Below are 19942 nucleotides of genomic sequence, written 5' to 3' on the forward strand. Positions count from 1 at the left end.
GGCAATACAAAAGAGCTCCACCGAGCTATAATCATCTCCACAATAAACAATAACACACAAAGACAAGGGGGCAGAGGGAACACTTATACAGGTACTGATGAGGGGATATGAACCAGGTGTGTGTAATAAACAAGACAAAACAAATGGAATGATGAGATGAGGAGCGGCACTGGCTAGAAGGCTACTCATTCAAGGGTTTTTCTTTATTTTTTACTATTGTCTACATTGTAGAATAATAGTGAAGACAACAAAACTATGAAATAACACATATGGAGTCATGTAGTAACCAAAAAAAGTGTTTAACAAATATATTTTATATTTGAGATTCTTCAAAGTAGTGACCCTTGCCTTGATGACAGCTTTGCATACTCTTGGCATTATCTCAACCAGCTTCATGAGAAATCCTTTTCCAACAGTCTTGAAGGAGTTCCCACATATGCTGAGCACTTGTTGGCTGCTTTTCCTTCACTCTGCGGACCAACTCAGTCTTGGTGGTTCCAAACTTCTTCCATTTAAGAATGATGGCCACTGTGTTCTTGGGGACCTTCAATGCTGCAGAACTTTTTTGGTACCCTTCCCCAGATCTGTGCCTCAACACAATCCTGTCTCAGAGCTCTATGGACAATTCCTACAACCTCATGGCTTGGTTTTTGTTCTGACATGCACTGTCAACTGTTGGACCTTATATAGACAGGTGTGTGCCTTTCCAAATAATGTCCAATAAATTGAATGTATCACAGGTGGACTACAATCAAGTTGTAGAAACATCTGAAGAATGATCAATCGAATCAGGATGCACCTGAGCTCAATTTCGAGTCTCATAGTTTTTTATTTTTAAGAAATTTGCAAGATCTTCTAAAAATCTGTTTTCGCTTTGTCATTATAGGGTATTGTGTGTAGATTGATGATCATTTTTATTTATTTAATCAATTTTAGAATAAGGCTGTAATGTAACAGAATGTAGAAAAAGGGAAGGGGACTGAATACTTTCAGAATGCACTGTATATATGAGGTAATTAGCGACAATATGTATTAAGCTTAGACAGAACACCAGTAATAACAATCACAACCACCTGCCTTGGTGCATTCTGCTCATGCTCAATCCCAAGGCTCTGTAAAAGATCAACGACCAGGAAATAACATTGCCTTTATCATTGTTAATATATTAGATCACGACAAGGCTGCACAGCAATCTAGCTGTTCGATCTCACAGGCAGGCAGAAGACAGACACGGTGTGGTGAGCCAAATTCAATAAGAGGAAATAGTCCATGGCCGCTTCGGCTTCTGCCTTTGTCAGACTCCAGACCTGATCCATTTTGCCCTGACACTCCTCTAACAGGAGATCTCCTTAGGTTCTCTGCACTTCACTGCCCTCTGCTCTTTCTCTCTGGCTCGCTATGGGGATTCTGCTGCTATGCATCTCTGGGACTGGGAGAGGGAGACACTCTTAATTCCCAACTGAGAGTGTTCCATTTATCAGACCAAGTGTGTCCCAAATGGCACCCTATTCTCTGTATAGTGCACTACCTTTGACCAGAGCCATATGGGTCCTGATCAAAAGTAGTGCACTACATATGGAATAAGGTGCCATTTGGAATGCAATCTAAGCTTCGGGAGCCTTTGACAAATTGGAGGGTACAGTTAATTATAGTGGGTATGGGATTGGTCACAGCATGTCCCGTGGAGAGCTCGAGGATGAGCGTATTGTTTTCTGTGCGGGTGTAGTAGAACAATCTGAGAGCCGTAATGTTCCCAGAAGTTATTATTTGTTTGAGCAGCCTGTCAATCAATCTGGTTACGGGGAGGGGACACTGTTATGTCATATGGCAGTGTGATCAATGAACTTGGATCAATACACTTGACACTTGAGTCCGGATTTTGGATTTATAGAAACATGCTGCAATGCGGGCAAGGAGCCAGATTGGGGTGGTGAGGTACATGCATCAGTTAAATTAATCAAATCTCACACACGTGCACACATATATAAACATGTATGCACGCACGCACCCACCCACAAGATCCGGCCACAGCCATTTATTACCTTGCTGTGAGCGTAGACGACAGATCCCAGGAGTTTCCATGTGCCTCCACGGCGGTCCATCCGGATCATGCGCAAGATCTGCAGGAACCTCAAACTCCTGATGGCAGAAGTAGCAAATACATTCCCCTGGGTTCCAGCCGCCAGCACAGAGATGGACGCAATCAGCACCATGACATCTGGGAAAGAGATACATTTTTTATATTTTTTTTATGTTATGTTCTGTATGTATATAGGCTATATGTATTTATCTTTTCCTATCACAGGACGTCGTACAGGTCGATCCAGAGCATTCCAAACATGCTCAATGGGTGACATGTCTGGTGAGTATGCAGGCCATGGAAAAACTGGGACAATTTCATCTTCCAGGAAGAGGTGTGTGGTCACTTGTAGACACCAGTTAGTCCTCTCACTCCAACCCTTGTTTTTGTCTTATGTTGCATCTACCCTACATTTTCCAGGAATATTATTTTGTTACTGAATGTATCCAGAGTATTTTCAGATTTCTTTATCAACAAATACAGCGAAAAGTACAGTAAATGTAAAATGCACATCAAAATCAATAGTGTAATGTTTGGATTCAGTCTTGTGTCAGGTGTACTGTTGTGTCCTCAACTTTGGTCTAATAATTTTCCCATATTCTCCAAACAGTTCCCTTTTAATTACTACCATGCTAATGCGTATGCATTTTATATTTCTTCTGTAAAAAACATTTTAATTTATCCCTATCCATATAGACCAATTCCCACGAGTGTAAAGGGTTAAGTGACCGCTAGTGGACAGTTTTATCTCACTGATGACTCAGAACAGGCAGGGGGTAAAACTCACCGATCACACAGAAGGGCTTGCGGGCGAATTTCAGACGGCCACTCCATCCTCTGTATCTGCAGCAGCATCCGGCGGCCCATATCCTCACTATGTACTCCACCCCAAACACTACAATAGTGACTATTTCCTGTTTAACGACAAAGGCTTCCTGTTATCACAGAGTTGCCCAAGGCATTTGATCATCATCGATCATGCATATTATCTATTATGATAATGGTTTGGTATATGCTTTAATTTTGAAAGTTGTCAATATAATATATGACATGTGCATACTGTGCATTCGGAAAGTATTCAGACCCCTTGACTTTTTCCACATTTTGTTACCTTACCGCCTTATTCTAAAATGATTAAATAATACAAATTCTCATCAATCTACACACAATACCCCATAATGACAAAGCGAAAACAGGTTTTTAGAAATGTTTGCAAATGTATTATGAATGAAAAACAGAAATACCTTATTTACATTAGTATTCAGACCCTTCGCTATGAGATTCAAAATGTAGCTCCGGTGCATTCTGTTTCCATTGATTATCCTTGAAATGTTTCTACAACTTGATTGGAGTCCACCTGTGGTAAATTCAATTGATTGGACATAATTTGGAAAGGCACACACCTGTCTATATAAGGTCCCACAGTTGACAGTGCATATCAGAACAAAAACCAAGCCATGAGATAGAAGGAATTGTCCATAGAGCTCAGAGACAGGATTGTGTCGAGGCACAGATCTGGGGAAGGGTACCAAACAATTTGAAGGTTGAAGGTCCCCAAGAACACAGTGGCCTCCATCATTCTTAAATGGAAGAAGTTTGGAACCACCAAGACTCTTCCTAGAGCTGGCCGCCCGGCCAAACTGAGCAATCGGGGGAGAAGGGCCTTGGTCAGAGAGGTCACCAAGAACCCGATGCTCACTCTGACAGAGCTCCAAAGTTCCTCTGTGGAGATGGGAGAACCTTCCAGAAGACAACCATCTCTGCAGCACTCCACCAATCAGGCCTTTATGCTAGAGTGACCAGACGGAAGCCACTCCTCAGTAAAAGGCACATGACAGCCAGCTTGGAGTTTGCCAAAAGGCACCTAAAGGACTCAGACCATGAGAAACATGATTTTCTGGTCTGAGGAAACCAAGATTGAACTATATGGCTTGAATGCCAAGCGTCACGTCTGGAGGAAACCTGGCACCACCCCTACGGTGAAGCATTGTGGTGGCAGCATTATGCTGTGGGGATGTTTTTCAGAGGCAGGGACTGGGAGACTAGTCAGGATCGAGGGAAAGATGAACAGAACAAAGTACAGAGAGATCCTTGATGAAAACCTGCTCCAGAGCTCAGGACCTCAGACTGGGGCAAAGGTTCACCTTCCAACAGGACAACGACCCTAAGCACACAACCAAGACAACGCAGGAGTGGCTTCGGGACAAGTCTCTGAATGTCCTTGAGTGGCCCAGCCAGAGCCCGGACTTGAACCCGATCTAACATCTCTTGAGAGACCTGAAAATAGCTGTCCAGCGACGCTCCCCATCCAACCTGACAGAGCTTGAGAGGATCTGCAGAGAAGAATGGGAGAAACTCCCCAAATAAAGGTGTGCCAAGCTTGTAGCGTCATACCCAAGAAGACTCAAGGCTGTAAATGCTGCCCAAGGTGCTTCAACAAAGTATTGAGTAAAGGGTCTGAATACTTATGTAAATGTGATATTTCATTTTTTAAATATATATATATATATATATATACAGTAACGTTCAAAAGTTTGGGGTCACTTAAAAATGTCCTTGTTTTCCATGAAAACATACATGCAATGAGTTTGAATAGGAAATATAACAAAATGAATAGGAAATGTAGTCATTGACAAGGTTAGAAATAATGAATTTTAATTGAAATAATAATTGTGTCCTTCAAACTTTGCTTTTGTCAAAGAATCCTCCATTTGCAGCAATTACAGCCTTGCAGAGCTTTGGCATTCTAGTTGTCAATTTGTTGAGATAATCTGAAAAGATTTCACCCCATGCTTCCTGAAGCACCTCCCACAAGTTGGATTGGCTTGATGGGCACTTCTTACGTACAATACGGTCAAGCTGCTCCCACAACAGCTCAATAGGGTTGAGATCCGGTGACTGTGCTGGCAACTCCATTATAGACAGAATACCAGCTGACTACTTCTTCTTTAAATAGTTATTACATAGTTTGGAGCTGTGCTTTGGGTCATTGTCCTGTAGGAGGAAATTGGCTCCAATCAAGCGCCGTCCACAGGGTATTGCATGGCGTTGCAAAATGGAGTGATAGCCTTCCTTCTTCAAGATCCCTTTTACCCTGTACAAATCTCCCACTTTACCACCACCAAAGCACCCCCATACCATCACATTGCCTCCACCATGCTTGACAGATGGCATCAAGCACTCCTCCAGCATCTTTTCATTTGGTCTGCATCTCACAAATGTTCTTCTTTGTGATCCGAACACCTCAAAATTCGATTTGTCTGTCCAGAACACATGTCTGTGTTCTTTTGCCCATCTTAATCTTTTCTTTTTATTGGCCAGTCTGAGATATGGCTTTTTCTTTGCAACTCTGCCTAGAAGGTCAGCATCCCGAAGTCGCCTCTTCACTGTTGACGTTGAGACTGGTGTTTTGCGGGTACTATTTAATGAAGCTGCCAGTTGAGGACCTGTGAGGCATCTGTTTCTCAAACTAGATACTCTAATGTATTTGTCCTCTTGCTTAGTTGTGCACCGGGGCTTCCCACTCCTCTTTCTATTCTGGTTAGAGACAGTTTGCGCTGTACTATATTCCATTAAAAATCAGCTTTTTCCAGCTACAATAGCCATTTACAACATTAACAATGTCTACACTGTATTTCTGATCAATTTGATGTTATTCTAATGGACAAATAAATTGCTTTTCTTTCGAAAATACGGATATTTCTAAGTGACCCCAAACTTTTGAACGGTAGTGTACATTTGCAAAAAAATATAAAAAACTGTTTTTGCTTTGTCATCATGGGGTATTGTGTGTAGATTGATGAGGGAAAACAACTATTTAATCAATTTTAGAATAAGGCTGTAACGTAACAAAATGTGGAAAAAGTGAAGGGGTCTGAATACTTTCCGAATGCACTCTATATAACCAACATTGAGGTAAACAATTAGCAACTCCTTGCTTAAAGTATGAATAGGTGATGAAAAAACGGTTTTTGCTTTGTCATCATGGGGTATTGTGTGTAGATTGATGAGGGAAAACAACTATTTAATCAATTTTAGAATAAGGCTGTAACGTAACAAAATGTGGAAAAAGTGAAGGGGTCTGAATACTTTCCGAATGCACTGTATATAACCAACATTGAGGTAAACAATTAGCAACTCCTTGCTTAAAGTATGAATAGGTGATGAAATTAACAGATAATAAATCCCATTCATCCCATGTGTCTGTGTTACATGTTACTTTGTTACATGTATATTCTTCACACATTTTACATACACTGCTCTCTTTCTTTTCTTCACAGTAGTTACATGACAAGAATATAGTTACTTGACATACATCACATTTGGATAGACAGTATCCAAACACATACTGTACAGCAAGGGAACTCAACTCTTACCCTACGAGGCCCGGAGCCTGGTGGTTTTCTGTTCTAGATGATAATTAATTGCACACACCTGGTGTCCCAAGTCTAAATCAGTCCCTGATTAGAGGGTAACAATAAAAAAATGCAGTGGAACCAGTCCAGAGTTGAGTTTGAGGGCTGTACAGTATACATTATATATTGTTTTTTTCATAACTATTATACAACATGAGCTTTTAAACCCCACCCTTCAGCTACTCTCAGTCCATCCCACCCATCTCCATAAACTGCCTTCTTTTGATTTGCATGTGTAAAGATGAATATTTTACTAAAAGTATTATTATATTGTTGATTGATTGACTATGGCTTTCCAAATCTCCCAACACTGCTATTTGTAGGGTTAATTTTAGGTAAATGTTGTGATTTTTCAGCCATTCCTGAACCTGTGACCAGAAACATTCTACATATGGGCAATACCAGAATCAGTGATCTAATGATTCTGTCTCTACGCAGCAAAATCTGCAGAGCTGAGATGGTTGTATGCCCCATATACATAACAGTGTTACTTATAAGTTTCATGAACTGTAAGTGCAAGACCGAGTGCCTACCAGTATATACAAGGCATCTTCGGAGCTCTTCTCATACTCCTTAATGGTGGAAAACACAGAGAGGACCAGACAGGAGAAGACCAGCAGAAAACTGTGGATAACAAGATCAGAGAAAACACATTAAAGGTCAATCTGTACCATGTCCAATCCAATCAATATACACTTAAATTACAAATTGTGTTCTGTCTCCACCGATAATAACTATAAGTACCCCTATATACCACAGGCAAGTCAATAAACCTGCAAGTAATTTCACACGCAGAGAGATCTGATGGGTTTTCAGTGGCTTCACAAATTCAATTGATAATATGGAATTGCTGAGCTTCACGGTATCCCTCTCCCAGGCCATAAAGAGACATATGAGCTTTTGCAGGAGATGCAGGAGATTAGTCTGACAGTAGCTGGTTAGGAACCCAAGAGGGTTTGAGTCCTATAGATCAGAGCTGGGGAGGAGGGGAAAAGGTAATATATTGGCATTTTTCGCTCTATGGTTAAACAGATTTAAATGGTGAGTAGTGGGCTCAATGTTATAGTAGACAGTGATGCGAAGGTCGGGGTTGGGGCAAGGGGGAAATAAACGAGGAGAGTAAGTTAAATAAACTGAAAAAGGCAAAAGGAAATACAATGAGAAAAATATTGAAGACAGTATTGGTATTTCCAGAACACTACACCACAGGTGTCTCCCTTGGGAATAAGGTATTCTGACTTCAATGGAACTTCCTGGTAAAAACAAATAAAAAATGGAGTCTGAAAGTGAAAGTTCACTCCAAAATCAATGTTTGTCTAATGTTTGTCTAATGTTTGTCTAATGTTTTCATGCCTCAAAAGTGGTCAAATGTCAAGACCACTGTTTTTTCCCCCCTCAGACGTCAGTGCACGCGCAATAGTACAGCAGAAAATGTACAGCAAAAAAACAAAACTAAAATGTACACGCTGCTCACCTCCTTTTGGATGCATCTCAGCTCTGTTTAGTCAACAAAACAAAAACTATAACAAATGCGCCTAGAGCGACCAGTGGCGCTTTCACCTTTTGCAGATCTCAGAATTAAATAAACCACATATTAAACCAAAATGGATCCAAAACAGAGGCCCCCACCCCATTTTCTCCCCCAAACACATAACACTTGTATTTGTCTTTCCCATTACTCTTGTTGGCACTGCTTTGGCAGATAGCTGCTACTTTTAAAGTTTTCCTTGCAGTGATATGTGGTTGATTTATCTTCTTGCCGGTATCAGTCAATGTAGGTCGCTCTGAAGACTTTCTAAGAGCGTCTGCCAAATGACTTCATTGTAAAATGTTATATCTTTCAAGGACATTGAGCGAGACATCTGCTAGGAAGTGTCTATTATGACTGACAATGCTTGCCTTGGGACATCAATGTGTGACGCAAAACTTTACAAACCAGGGTAAATGGATACTTGCTCGTCACCATGACAGAGGCTGAGTCCCAAATGGCATCCTATTCCCGGCTTTATACTGCAGGGTCGCTGCAAGATGATTAATTAGGCCTCCCGACAGTTCACTCGACTACTCGGAAACAGTTGTCGGGTATGTCGATTTAAAAAATCCCACGTCAGTGTGTTTACAGTGACACCATTTGAAAAATAAACTGATGAATCATTGGTGCTGTGTCAAGGATGACTAGAGAAAAAATAAGTTGTAACACTAGTTAAAACCTGTACATATAACCATTTCAACTTTTTATAAGTGTGTATGAACCTTTACAATGGCTTGTAATAAGTCTTATATGTTATGTTTCTATGTAGCAACATTTCAACTGAATCAAAATGCCTGCAGACTAGGAGACCTGGGTTCGAGACCCACAAAGGGGTGGTGCAATGTAACTGTTTGCTACAATACATTTGAAAAACCAAGATAGTAATTAGTTGATCTTTAGAAAGACACTTGTTTTGGGATTTCCATATTTGAACCATGCAGTGGTTCAGTTTACAGTGAGCATTTTGGTGTGGGTCATTTCAGATAGAAGAGCAACTGAAAACAGACATGGAGGACATGGTGAACAGTGTATTAAGTGACACCAGATGAGAAGAGATATCTCCTCTACTTTTAGCCCATTGATTCTGAACAGATTACATTGGTCGACCTGAGGGCATTGGACACAGGAAACAGCAGATTGTATGTCCTTGACCCGATTTTGATTGGAGTGCATTGAGTACACCAAGGTGGTCCCCTTCTCCTGGGTTCTATTCATTAGGGCACACCGTAGCAAACCGTTTTGCAACGGAAAATGAAACCAAGCGTTTCTTATTGGGCAAGTTCAGGTAGTTCCGATTCCATGTTTCAGTCTGTTTTCTTCCGTTTGGTGCCTAATAAGAATCTTACATTTGTCTTTGAAATCACTGTCTATGGACCACAACCAAGAAGATAGAGGCTTGGACGTGAAACATCAAATAACTTGCCACAGGTGCTGGATGCTAAGTGCAATTACGCAAATAAAAACAAAAGAAACGGATCAGTGAACTGATGTCATTGATAAACAGGTCATTTTCAAAATGTTTCATGACCAGCAAGACCCATTCATGTCTCCCCTGAAAAAGAGAAACTGTGGCTCTCCCATTCTCCAGAAGTGCACACTCATTCACTCCCTTTCAAGCATTAGCTTGTTGCAAGTTTGGCTGGAGGGAGATAATAGGAATATAGCCTAAAACTTTATAGGCCATTCTGTGTTTCATGTCTGGGCCTGCTCCTCTGTAAAGGATGACCAATAGGGTTTTGACGGATGGGGATTTTCCTTTTGTATCGCTTATCTCAGCCTTAAAGTATTAGTCAGGGTCCTAGAGAATGGTATCCCTCTTTCTCTCTCCCTCTTAATTTTATTTAGTCTTTCTTTAATTTTCTCCCTCCTTCGGTCTTGTTCTCTCTCCCCCTCTCTCTCCCCTCTCTCTTATCTTTCACCAGGCTCTGGTCATTGATAAACCATTTCCTCTGGCCGTTTCTGTAGTAGAAGTGGTAGAAGGATGTTCTTTTTCCCTCAGTGTCAAAGTAAGTGGTCACGTCATCTCGCCTCGGGCTCAGACAGATGCTGCCAGACAGGCTGGAAGAAATACAGCCCACTCAGCAGCAGCAGAAGCAGTAACAGCAGTAGCACAGGGAGTACATGGATCAGGAGCCAGAGGAAAAGCCTGGCCTGTTTCAGATCTGCACCACTGAATCCCTGCCAGCCCCGAGGAGAGGGGAGGGGGGGGGGGAGAGAGAGGGAGAGAGAGCAAGGGGAGGAGAGAAAATGAGAGAGGAAAAAAAGAGAGTGAGTGCACTCCACACAAGCCCCCACAGTGCTCCAGATAGCAGCTCGGGGGACCAAAAACAATATTTCAACTCCACGCTCCCAAAAAATTACAGACAGCTGAAAATCCATCACTCCCTCAGCAGGGTAGCCCTGCAGTGATGTCTCACTTTGGTTTGTGTGTGTCTTTGCATCTTCCGTCCATGTATGCATTTGTGTGTCTTTGCACAAGTATGTCGGCACAAATCCTAATTTGCATGTGTGCGTGTATAGGTGTGTTTGTATTTAGTCATCCTAATGCAGTCATCCCAGACATCAATTTCTCCCTGTGACACTGTCTGTAGTTAAGCAGGTGACTGGTGAAGCAGCAATCAATTACTGCAGCTACAGCCACAAGCCTCTGGCTGAGTCCCCTCAGTAAGCCGAGCACTTCTCCACCGCACTGTGCCATGCAAATTAGTTCATGGAAAAGCGCTCTCCATCAGGGAATAAAAGCGTCGTGTCAGGTTGAAGGTTTGCGCTCCCATCTTAGCACAGCGACTCCGGCGAAGCCTTTGATTGGATTTGAGGAGACCGAGCTAATTGGTGCCACCGCCAACGTTTCTGTCTGAAGTCGAACATGGCCCGGTTTAAAATGGAGGTCCGCTTTGAACTGTGAGGGAGTGTTGCTCGCTGGGGCGATCGATCGGCTAGGTTTGGCGCTGTGAGGTTATTGTAGCATAACCCGGAAGGTGAAATTGGATAACGTGGTAGTGAACTATGTAATCTGACGGTCAAGGACTAACATGGGGAGGATTCATGAAACATGATAACTAAAAGCACTCTGTACATTGAATCGAAGGCTACTTGTACGATAGGGTTGTTTTGGAAAGTGTTGTAGTATCAAGATGCATTTGGTATACAGGATGTACACTACCAGTCAAAAGTTTGGACACACCTACTCATTCAAGGGTTTTTCTTTATTTTTACTATTTTCTACATTGTAGAATAATAGTGAAGACATCAAAACTATGAAATAACACATATGGAATCATGTAGTAACCAAAACAGTGTGAAACAAATCAAAATATATTTTATATTTGAGATTCTTCAAATAGCCACCGTTTGCCTTGATGACAGCTTTGCACACTCTTGGCATTCTCTCAACCAGCTTCACCTGGAATGCTTTCCAAACAGTCTTGAAGGAGTTCCCACATATGCTGAGCACTTATTGTCTGCTTTGGTATGACCCGGGCAATATTTGTTAGATGGAAAAATTATGTTTTAAATATTTGTTTTATGTGGGCATCGAAGGACAGAGAAGGATCAAACTTGACTCCTAGGTTGGAGATGACAGATGGATGGCCTGGCTGTTGATTGTAGGGCAAATGTTTCCAGCACTGGTGAACTGCTTGGGTGTTCCCATAAGCATAGCTTCAGCCTTGCTACTGTTCAACTGGAGGAAGTTCTCTTTCATCCATGCCCTGATGTCCTCTAGGCAGCTTTGCTAGGACTGAGATGGTGTACGGTTTGGTGTTAATGTAAACCTGGGTATCGTCAGCGTAGCAGTGGATGTTGATGTTATAATCTCTGAGGATTTATCCGAGAGGGAGGATGTAAATTAAAAACAGGATAGGCCCCAGCACTGACGCTGTGGGACACCGCATATGACTGCAGACTCCTCCGATCTGGACTCTCCAATAGTGATGTATTGCTTCCTATTGAAGAGGTAGGAGGAGAATCAGTTCAGAGGTGTTCCAGAGAGCAGTGTGCTCTCTGAGATGCCGCAGGAGGATGATGTGGTCTACGGTGTCAAAAGCAGCACTGAGATCCAGAATCAACAGCCATCAGTAGGGCATTGGTAACTTTAACCAGAGCTGTTTCGGTGCTGTGCAAGGGCCGGAAATCAGACTGGAAAACCTTGTACAACTGATTAGATGACAGTTGCGATTGAAGCTGGTTTGTAACCACTTTCTCCAGTACTTTTGATAGGAAGGGGAGGTTGGAGATGGGCCTGTTGTTGGAAAGGATGTCCTGGCCAAGGTTGGGCTTCTAATGTAAGGGGGCGACTGCAGCTGTTTTGAAGATCGATGGTACCTCTCCGGTCAGCACAGACTTGTTGATCAGGGTGGTGACAAACATAAGCAGGCTAGATGAGCAGGTTTTGAGTAGGGATGTAGGGATAGGGTCAAGGGAGCAAGTGGTGGCCTTCATTTTAGAGATGATTGACTGCACAGCAGCGGATGTGACTTCTGTAAAGTTGCTGAAGGAAGGGGCAGTCTGGGTTGAGGGCTCAGGAGGTGGGATGCAGGCCGTCTTAGAGACCATGATGTTTGTCCTGATGGTGTCAATCTTTGTCTTGAAAAAATCTGAGAAGTGATTGCACTGCGCAGATGAGGCTGCTGGACAGCATGAGTTTGCAGGGTTGAAAAGGTGGATGATGGCGTTGAACAGGGTTGTGGGGTTAGCTTGCCTGGTGGTCTTTATAGGCCAGTAGGTCTTTATAGGCCAGTAGGTGGACAGTGAGGCCATCCTTCCTCCAATGTCTCTCAAGCTTACTGCCGTGAGTCTTCATTCTGCACAGCTCATCAGTGAACCAGGTTCAAACACAAAGACCATGGAGATTTACCATTGCCTCGCAAAGAAGGGCACCTATTGGTAGATGGGTAGAAAAAAAAGCAGATGTTGAATATCCTTTTGAGCATGGTGAAGTTATTAATTACACTTTGGATGGTGTATCAATACACTCAGTCACTACAAAGATACAGGCGTCCTTCCTAACCCAGGTGTCGGAGAGGAAGGACACCGCTCAGGGATTTCACCATACAGCCAATGGTGACTTTAAAACAGAGATTAATGGCTGTGATAGGACAAAACTGAGGATGAACCAATAACAATGTAGTAACTCCAAAACACTAACCTAATTGACAGAACGAAAAGAAGGAAGCCTGTACAGAATAACAAATATTCCCAAACATACATACTGTTTGCAATAAGGCACTAAAGTAATACTGCAAAAAATGTGGCAAAGCAATTAACTTTTTGTCCTGAAAACAAAGTGTTATGTTTGGGCAAATCCAATACAACACATTACTGAGTACCACTCTTCATATTTTCAAGCATAGTGGTGGCTGCATCATGTTATGAGTATGCTTGTAATCGTTAAGAACTGGGGAGTTTTTCAGGATAAAAAATAAACGGAATGGAGCTAAGCATTGGAGGTGACAAACTCAGTGCCCCTTTGCTTGATATCATGGGAAAATCAAAAGAAATCAGCCAAGACCTCAGAAAACAAATTGTAGACATCCACAAGTCTGGTTCATCCTTGGGAGCAATTTCCAAATGCCTGAAGGTACCACGTTCATCTGTAAAAACAATAGTACGCAAGTATAAACACCATGGGACCACGCAGCCGTCATACCGCTCAGGAAGGAGACACGTTCTGTCTCCTAGAGATGAACGTACTTTGGTGCGAAAAGTGCAAATCAATCCCAGAACAACAGCAAATGACCTTGTGAAGATGCTGGAGGAAACAGGTTCAAAAGTATCTATATCCACAGTAAAATGAGTCCTATATCGACATAACCTGAAAGGCCGCTCAGCAAGGAAGAAGCCACTGCTCCAAAACCACCATAAAAAAGCCAGACTACAGTTTGCAACTGCACATGGGGACAAAGATCGTACTTTTTGGAGAAATGTCCTCTGGTCTGATGAAACAAAAATAGAACTGTTTGGCCATAATGACCATTGTTATGTTTGGAGGAAAAAGTGGGACGCTTGCAAGCCGAAGAACACCATCCCAACCGTGAAGCACGGGGGTGGCAGCATCATGCTGTGGGGGTGCTTTGCTGCAGGAAGGAATGGTGCACTTCACAAAATAGATGGCATCATGAGGAAGGAAAATTATGTGGATATATTGAAGCAACATCTCAAGAGATCAGTCAGGAAGTTAAAGCTTGGTCGCAAAGGGGTCTTCCAAATGGACAATGACCCAGAGCATACTTCCAAAGTTGTGGCAAAATGGCTTAAGGACAACAAAGTCAAGGTAATGGAGGGGCCATCACAAAGCCCTGACCTCAATCCTATAGAAAAGTTGTGGGCAGAACTGAAAAAGCGTGTGCGAGCAAGGAGGCCTACAAACCTGACTCAGTTACACCAGCTCTGTCAGGAGGAATGGGCCAAAATTCACCCAACTTATTTTGGGAAGCTTGTGGAAGGCTACCCGAAATGTTTGACCCAAGTTAAACAATTGAAAGGCAATGCTCCCAAATACTAATTGAGTGTATGTAAACTTCTGACCCACTGGGGATGTGAGGAAAGAAATAAAAGCTGAAATAAATCACTCTCTACTATTATTCTGACATTTCACATTCTTAAAATAAAGAGTTGATCCTAAATGTCAGGAATTATGAAAAACAGAGTTTAAATGTATTTGGCTAAACTTCCGAATTCAACTGTATAACATTTGACTTAAACATAATCATTTCAAACCTTACATTTGAATATCACATGCACTCTCTCTCTCTCTCTCTATTATGAGTGGGAATACTTTGGAACAGATTTCCAAAATTAGAGCTGATTTGCTCGTGTTTTTATGTCGAAAAATAATTTGAGCGTTGATGATTGATCATGCAGCTAGCAGAGCAGGCTGTAGAGAAGCAATATGTAGACACTGCATATAATGTAACAGTTCCATTTAACATCATGTTGTTCATATAAATAATTTATTATAATTTACTGGTTTCTCACAGTTACAGTGGCTTGCGAAAGTATTCACCCCCCTTGGCATTTTCCCTATTTTGTTGCCTTACAACCTGGAATTAAAATTGATTTTGGGGGGGTTGTATCATTTGATTTACACAACATGCCTACCACTTTGAAGATGCAAAATATTTTTGATTGTGAAACAAACAAGAAATAAGACATAAAAACAGAAAACTTGAGTGTGCATAACTATTCACCCCCCCAAAGTCAATACTTTGTAGAACCACCTTTTGCAGCAATTACAGCTGCAAGACTCTTGGGGTATGTCTCTATAAGCTTGGCACATCTAGCCACTGGTATGTTTGCCCATTCATCATGGCAAAACTGCTCCAGCTCCTTCAAGTTGGATGGGTTCTGCAACCTTTAAGTCATATCACAGATTCTCAATTGGATTGAGGTCTGGGCTTTGACGAGGCCATTCCAAGACATTTAAATGTTTCCCCTTAAACCACTTGAGTGCTGCTTTAGCAGTATGCTTAGGGTCATTGTCCTGCTGGAAGGTGAACCTCCGTCCCAGTCTCAAATCTCTGGAAGACTGAAACAGGTTTCCCTCAAGAATTTCCCTGTATTTAGCGCCATCCATCATTCCTTCAATTCTGACCAGTTTCCCAGTCACTGCCGATGAAAAATATCCCCACAGCATGCTGCTGCCACCACTATGCTTCAATGGTGTTCTCGGGGAGATGAGAGGTGTTGGGTTTGCGCCAGACATAGCGTTTTCCTTGATGGCCAAAAAGCTCAATTTTAGTCTCATCTGACCAGAGTACCTTCTTCAATATGTTTGGGAAGTCTCCCACATGCCGTAAAGCCCAGCTCTGTGGAGTGTACGGCTTAAAGTGGTCCTATGGACAGATACTCCAATCTCTGCTGTGGAGCTTTGCAGCTCCTTCAGGGTTATCTTTGGTCTCTTTGTTGCCTCTCTGATTAATGCCCTCCTTGCCTGGTCCGTGAGTTTTGGTGGGCAGCCCTCTCTTGGCAGGTTTGTTGTGGTGCCTTATTCTTTAAATGTTTTTATATTGGATTTAATGGTGCTCCGTTGGATGTTCAAAGTTTCAGATATTTTTTTTATAACCCAACCCTGATCTGTACTTCTCCACAACTTTATCCCTGACCTGTTTGGAGAGCTCCTTGGTCTTCCGCTTGCTTGGTGGTGCCCCTTGCTTAGTGGTGTTGCAGACTCTGGGGCCTTCAGAACAGGTGTATATATACTGAGATCATGTGACAGATCATGTGACACTTAAATAAAGTCCACCTGTGTGCAATCTAACTAATTATGTGACTTCTGAAGGTAATTGGTTGTACCAGATCCTATTTAGGGGCTTCATAGCAAAGTGGATGTATACATATGCACGCACCACTTTTCTGTAATTTATTTTTTTAGAATTTTTTGAAACAAGTTATTTTTTTCAATTCACTTCAACAATTTGGACTATTTTGTGTATGTCCATTACATGAAATCAAAATCAAAATCCATTTAAATTACAGGTTGTAATGCAACAAAATAGGAAAAACGCCAAGGGGGATGATTACTTTTGCAAGGCACTGTATTTATCGCGGGAAACAGAAGTGGGTTTGGGCGGGAAATCTAAGTAAATCTTAGTAATCCAGTTCCCACTACTAAACCCTAACGTACCGGAGGCAGGCTGATACCTGTCAGCTACTACATCGAGGTGCAAATTGTGTCTGTTAGTCTCCATATACTGTGTGTAAGCACATTGCAACGCAGACGCACACACACTTAAAACCGGGGCTCGTCAAGCCCTCTCAACCAAAGGCTGTCACCACTGTAATGACTGTCAACTCTTATGACTGCCAACTCAAATGACTGTCAACTCTAATAATGTCTCTCCATAATGTCGTCGGTTTTGACACACTCATAAAACACTTGAGCTCACCTCTCTCCTTACAAGTGGCTAACTGATTATGTTTAATGAATGAGTTGCAAGGCTGGATGTATTTCCTGAGGAAAACAAGTCACGGTGACTGAGCACATCACTTTTCAGGGTGGTTTTTAGCCTGTTTTACACCAAGCTGAGAGAACAGCAAGTTTTGCCTGAATGCATAATGTATTGGTCTCCTAATAGGCTGTAATTACACAGCCTCTCAGCACAATCTGCCCTAGAATACGATCGCACTTTTAAGGATACAGCGCCATCTTGAGCAAATAAGGGACGATAAGGGTAGAAATGGATGACTAAGGCCTGTATTCATTAAGTGTTTCAAAGTAGGAGTACTGATCTAGGATCTGTTTTGCCTTTTAAATCAGAATGAATAAGAAGGAGAACCTGCCCCTAGTTCAGCACTCCAACTCTTTGTGAATATGGTTACAGAAGTGCTTGCGTAGGCCTATTTTTTCCTGATAATATTGGCGTACTCAATAATTTTCTATAAATTTCAAGGCTTTCCTTCAAGCCTTCGATTTGAACACTCCATGTAAATGCAGTCAGCGTTACCATAACACCAAACTACCACATTACCAGCCAGTGTTGTACCACAAAACCCACTAAATCAGAATAAGCTTATTCCATCTCTAGAGAATCTAAACACCCAAAATGGACTGGCAATATGTGAAACTACTCAGAAGCCGGGAGGAAATGACATGGCCAATATTTTCTCCATCGATGTCTCGCCTCACCTTGCCTGATTGGGGTCAAGCCACGGTCGTTGGTTAGCCGTCCGTTCAACACACAACACAGGCTGGGTTCCTCACTGGCACAATTGATGGCCTATCTGCGCAGTGTGACAGACAGCTCTGAGGAGTGGTTCTACACAGCGTAGCCATAGACCTTCACTAAATTGCCGAGCCCAAGCCACCGAACGCGCCTACGCTCATTGTTATGATGACCAAGCAGGCAACGAGAGACAACCGAGTAGCGTGCAAACAATGTAAGGGTTTTATTCCTCAAAATAGAAAAATACAAATGATGAGGAGAAAATAAACCAGCTTTAAAACAGACTAAATTGATCAATTAAATGAAAAGAACTGACTGTCCTATAAAGTCTCAACTTAAAAAAGAACTGAGGTCTAAAGTGCAGGAACAGAATGGGACATTACACCAGACAGGAAGAGGATGAGAGAGGCCAAACTCGGCGGAAAATCTATCTCCATCTAGCAGGTGGCGTATTTTCGTTGTTTCGCACACCAAGAAAGGTGTTTTTGTATGGAGGTCAATGAGTGTCGAATTTGGTTCAAAAATAAATAAATAAAAACATTTATGACTTATTTGCTACGTGAGGTTTATTTGATCGAATAGAAGTTTCATAATACTTAAGTTGTTACGACTGTTCTGATATAATTAGGACACGTGACATTCGGGCAACGTTTAGAAAAAACACTTTATATCGGAGTTGTCTCAAGATGGCTATGCATATTCATGGGATTAGGCTAGTAGCATAGCATCTCTCTCCATTGAATACAGGCAGTTGATGTCAACAACCTTCATCAAATATTACAAAAAAGGATTACAATAATGAGATTTATCCACCAATCCAAAGAAAGGATAGGCGGGAGCTAGACAGCCCTCCGTGCCGCTTTGTGGACAACAACTCCAATTGTTAGGGCGGAGAGACCTGTATCTTGTCAGTATATCCATAGTCTTTGGTTACACAGAGACTATAAGGGGAGTGGCCAGTCCAATTCTCTGTTCCAAGGGAGTCTGCAAAACATACATTTTCAATACAGACAATAATGATATAAAGTTTTGATATACTTATCAGGTTCTTAAATACAAGCATTATTTTAGCATTAACAGTACACAATATCAATGTATAACTGTATTTGGCTATTTTAAACACGCCCCTGCGGTGAACAGAGGCGTTTTTCAACACCCCTCCAGAACCATACTTTAACATCGGAATTCCGGTCGGACCTCCTTTACTAGATAGAACACAGTGGCATACATGCTGCAGGCATGGTGCCGGTAACTCTGCTGAGACACAGAGGTAAACAAGACACTGCATAGAACTTTGACTGTTTGTTTGAGAATAATAATGGTTAAATTATAAAGTTAGATGATAGAGTTAAATTATACCAGTGACTTACCACGTAAACTATGAAGCGTGCACTCAACATACAGAAACAATGATAACAAATGTCATGACTTGTAATTCTGCTATAAAGTTATGTATGTGATAACGTTATAAGAAACGGGACCATACAGATAATTGTATGCATTTATACACTACCAGTCAAAAGTTTGGACACACCTACTCATTCAAGGGTTTTTCTTTATTTGTACTATGTTTTACATTGTAGAATAATAGTGAAGACATCAAAACTATGAAATAACAACAAAAAAAAGTGTTAAACAAATCAAAATACATTTTATATTTGAGATTCTTCAAATCGCCACCCTTTGCCTTGATGACAGCTTTGCACACTCTTGGCATTCTCTCAACCAGCTTCATGAGGTAGTCACCTGGAATGCATTTCAAATAACAGGTGTGCCTTCTTAAATGTTAATTCGTGGAATTTCTTTCCTTCTTAATCCGTTTGAGCCAATCAGTTGTGCTGTGACAAGGTAAGGGTGGTATACAGAAGATAGCCCTATTTGGTAAAAGACCAAGTCCATATTATGGCAAGAACAGCTCAAATAAGCAAAGAGAAACAACAGTCCATCATTACTTTAAGACATGAAGGTCAGTAAATACGGAACATTTCAAGAACTCTGAACGTTTTTTCAAGTGCAGTGGCAAAAACTATCAAGCGCTATGATGAAACTGGCTCTCATCCACAGGAATGGAAGACCCAGAGTTACGTCTGCTGCAGGAGATAAGTTCATTAGATTTACCAGCCTCAGAAATTGCAGCCCAAATAAAATGCTTCACAGAGTTCAAGTAACAGACATATCTCAACATCAACTGTTCAGAGGAGACTGTGTGAATCAGGCCTTCATGGCCGAATTGCTGCAAAGAAACCACTACTAA

The 19942-nt window shown here is 41.8% G+C and overlaps 1 protein-coding gene across 1 annotated transcript in view; it reads right to left on the bottom strand.

Moving 5' to 3' along the window:
- LOC311138882 (potassium voltage-gated channel subfamily KQT member 2-like) overlaps nucleotides 1-19942 on the bottom strand; it is a gene marked incomplete at both ends in the record, with an annotated part of 93021 nt that overhangs the window by 58962 nt on the left and 14117 nt on the right. The window contains 3 exons of the mRNA XM_084173674.1: nucleotides 2043-2218; nucleotides 2868-2994; nucleotides 7029-7119. Of these exons, the coding sequence (XP_084029800.1) occupies nucleotides 2043-2218; nucleotides 2868-2994; nucleotides 7029-7119 (394 nt within the window). The remainder of the gene's footprint in view (nucleotides 1-2042; nucleotides 2219-2867; nucleotides 2995-7028; nucleotides 7120-19942) is intronic.

This window comes from Coregonus lavaretus (genome assembly GCF_964263955.1).
Source record: "Coregonus lavaretus genome assembly, chromosome: 12".
NCBI lineage: Eukaryota > Metazoa > Chordata > Actinopteri > Salmoniformes > Salmonidae > Coregonus > Coregonus lavaretus.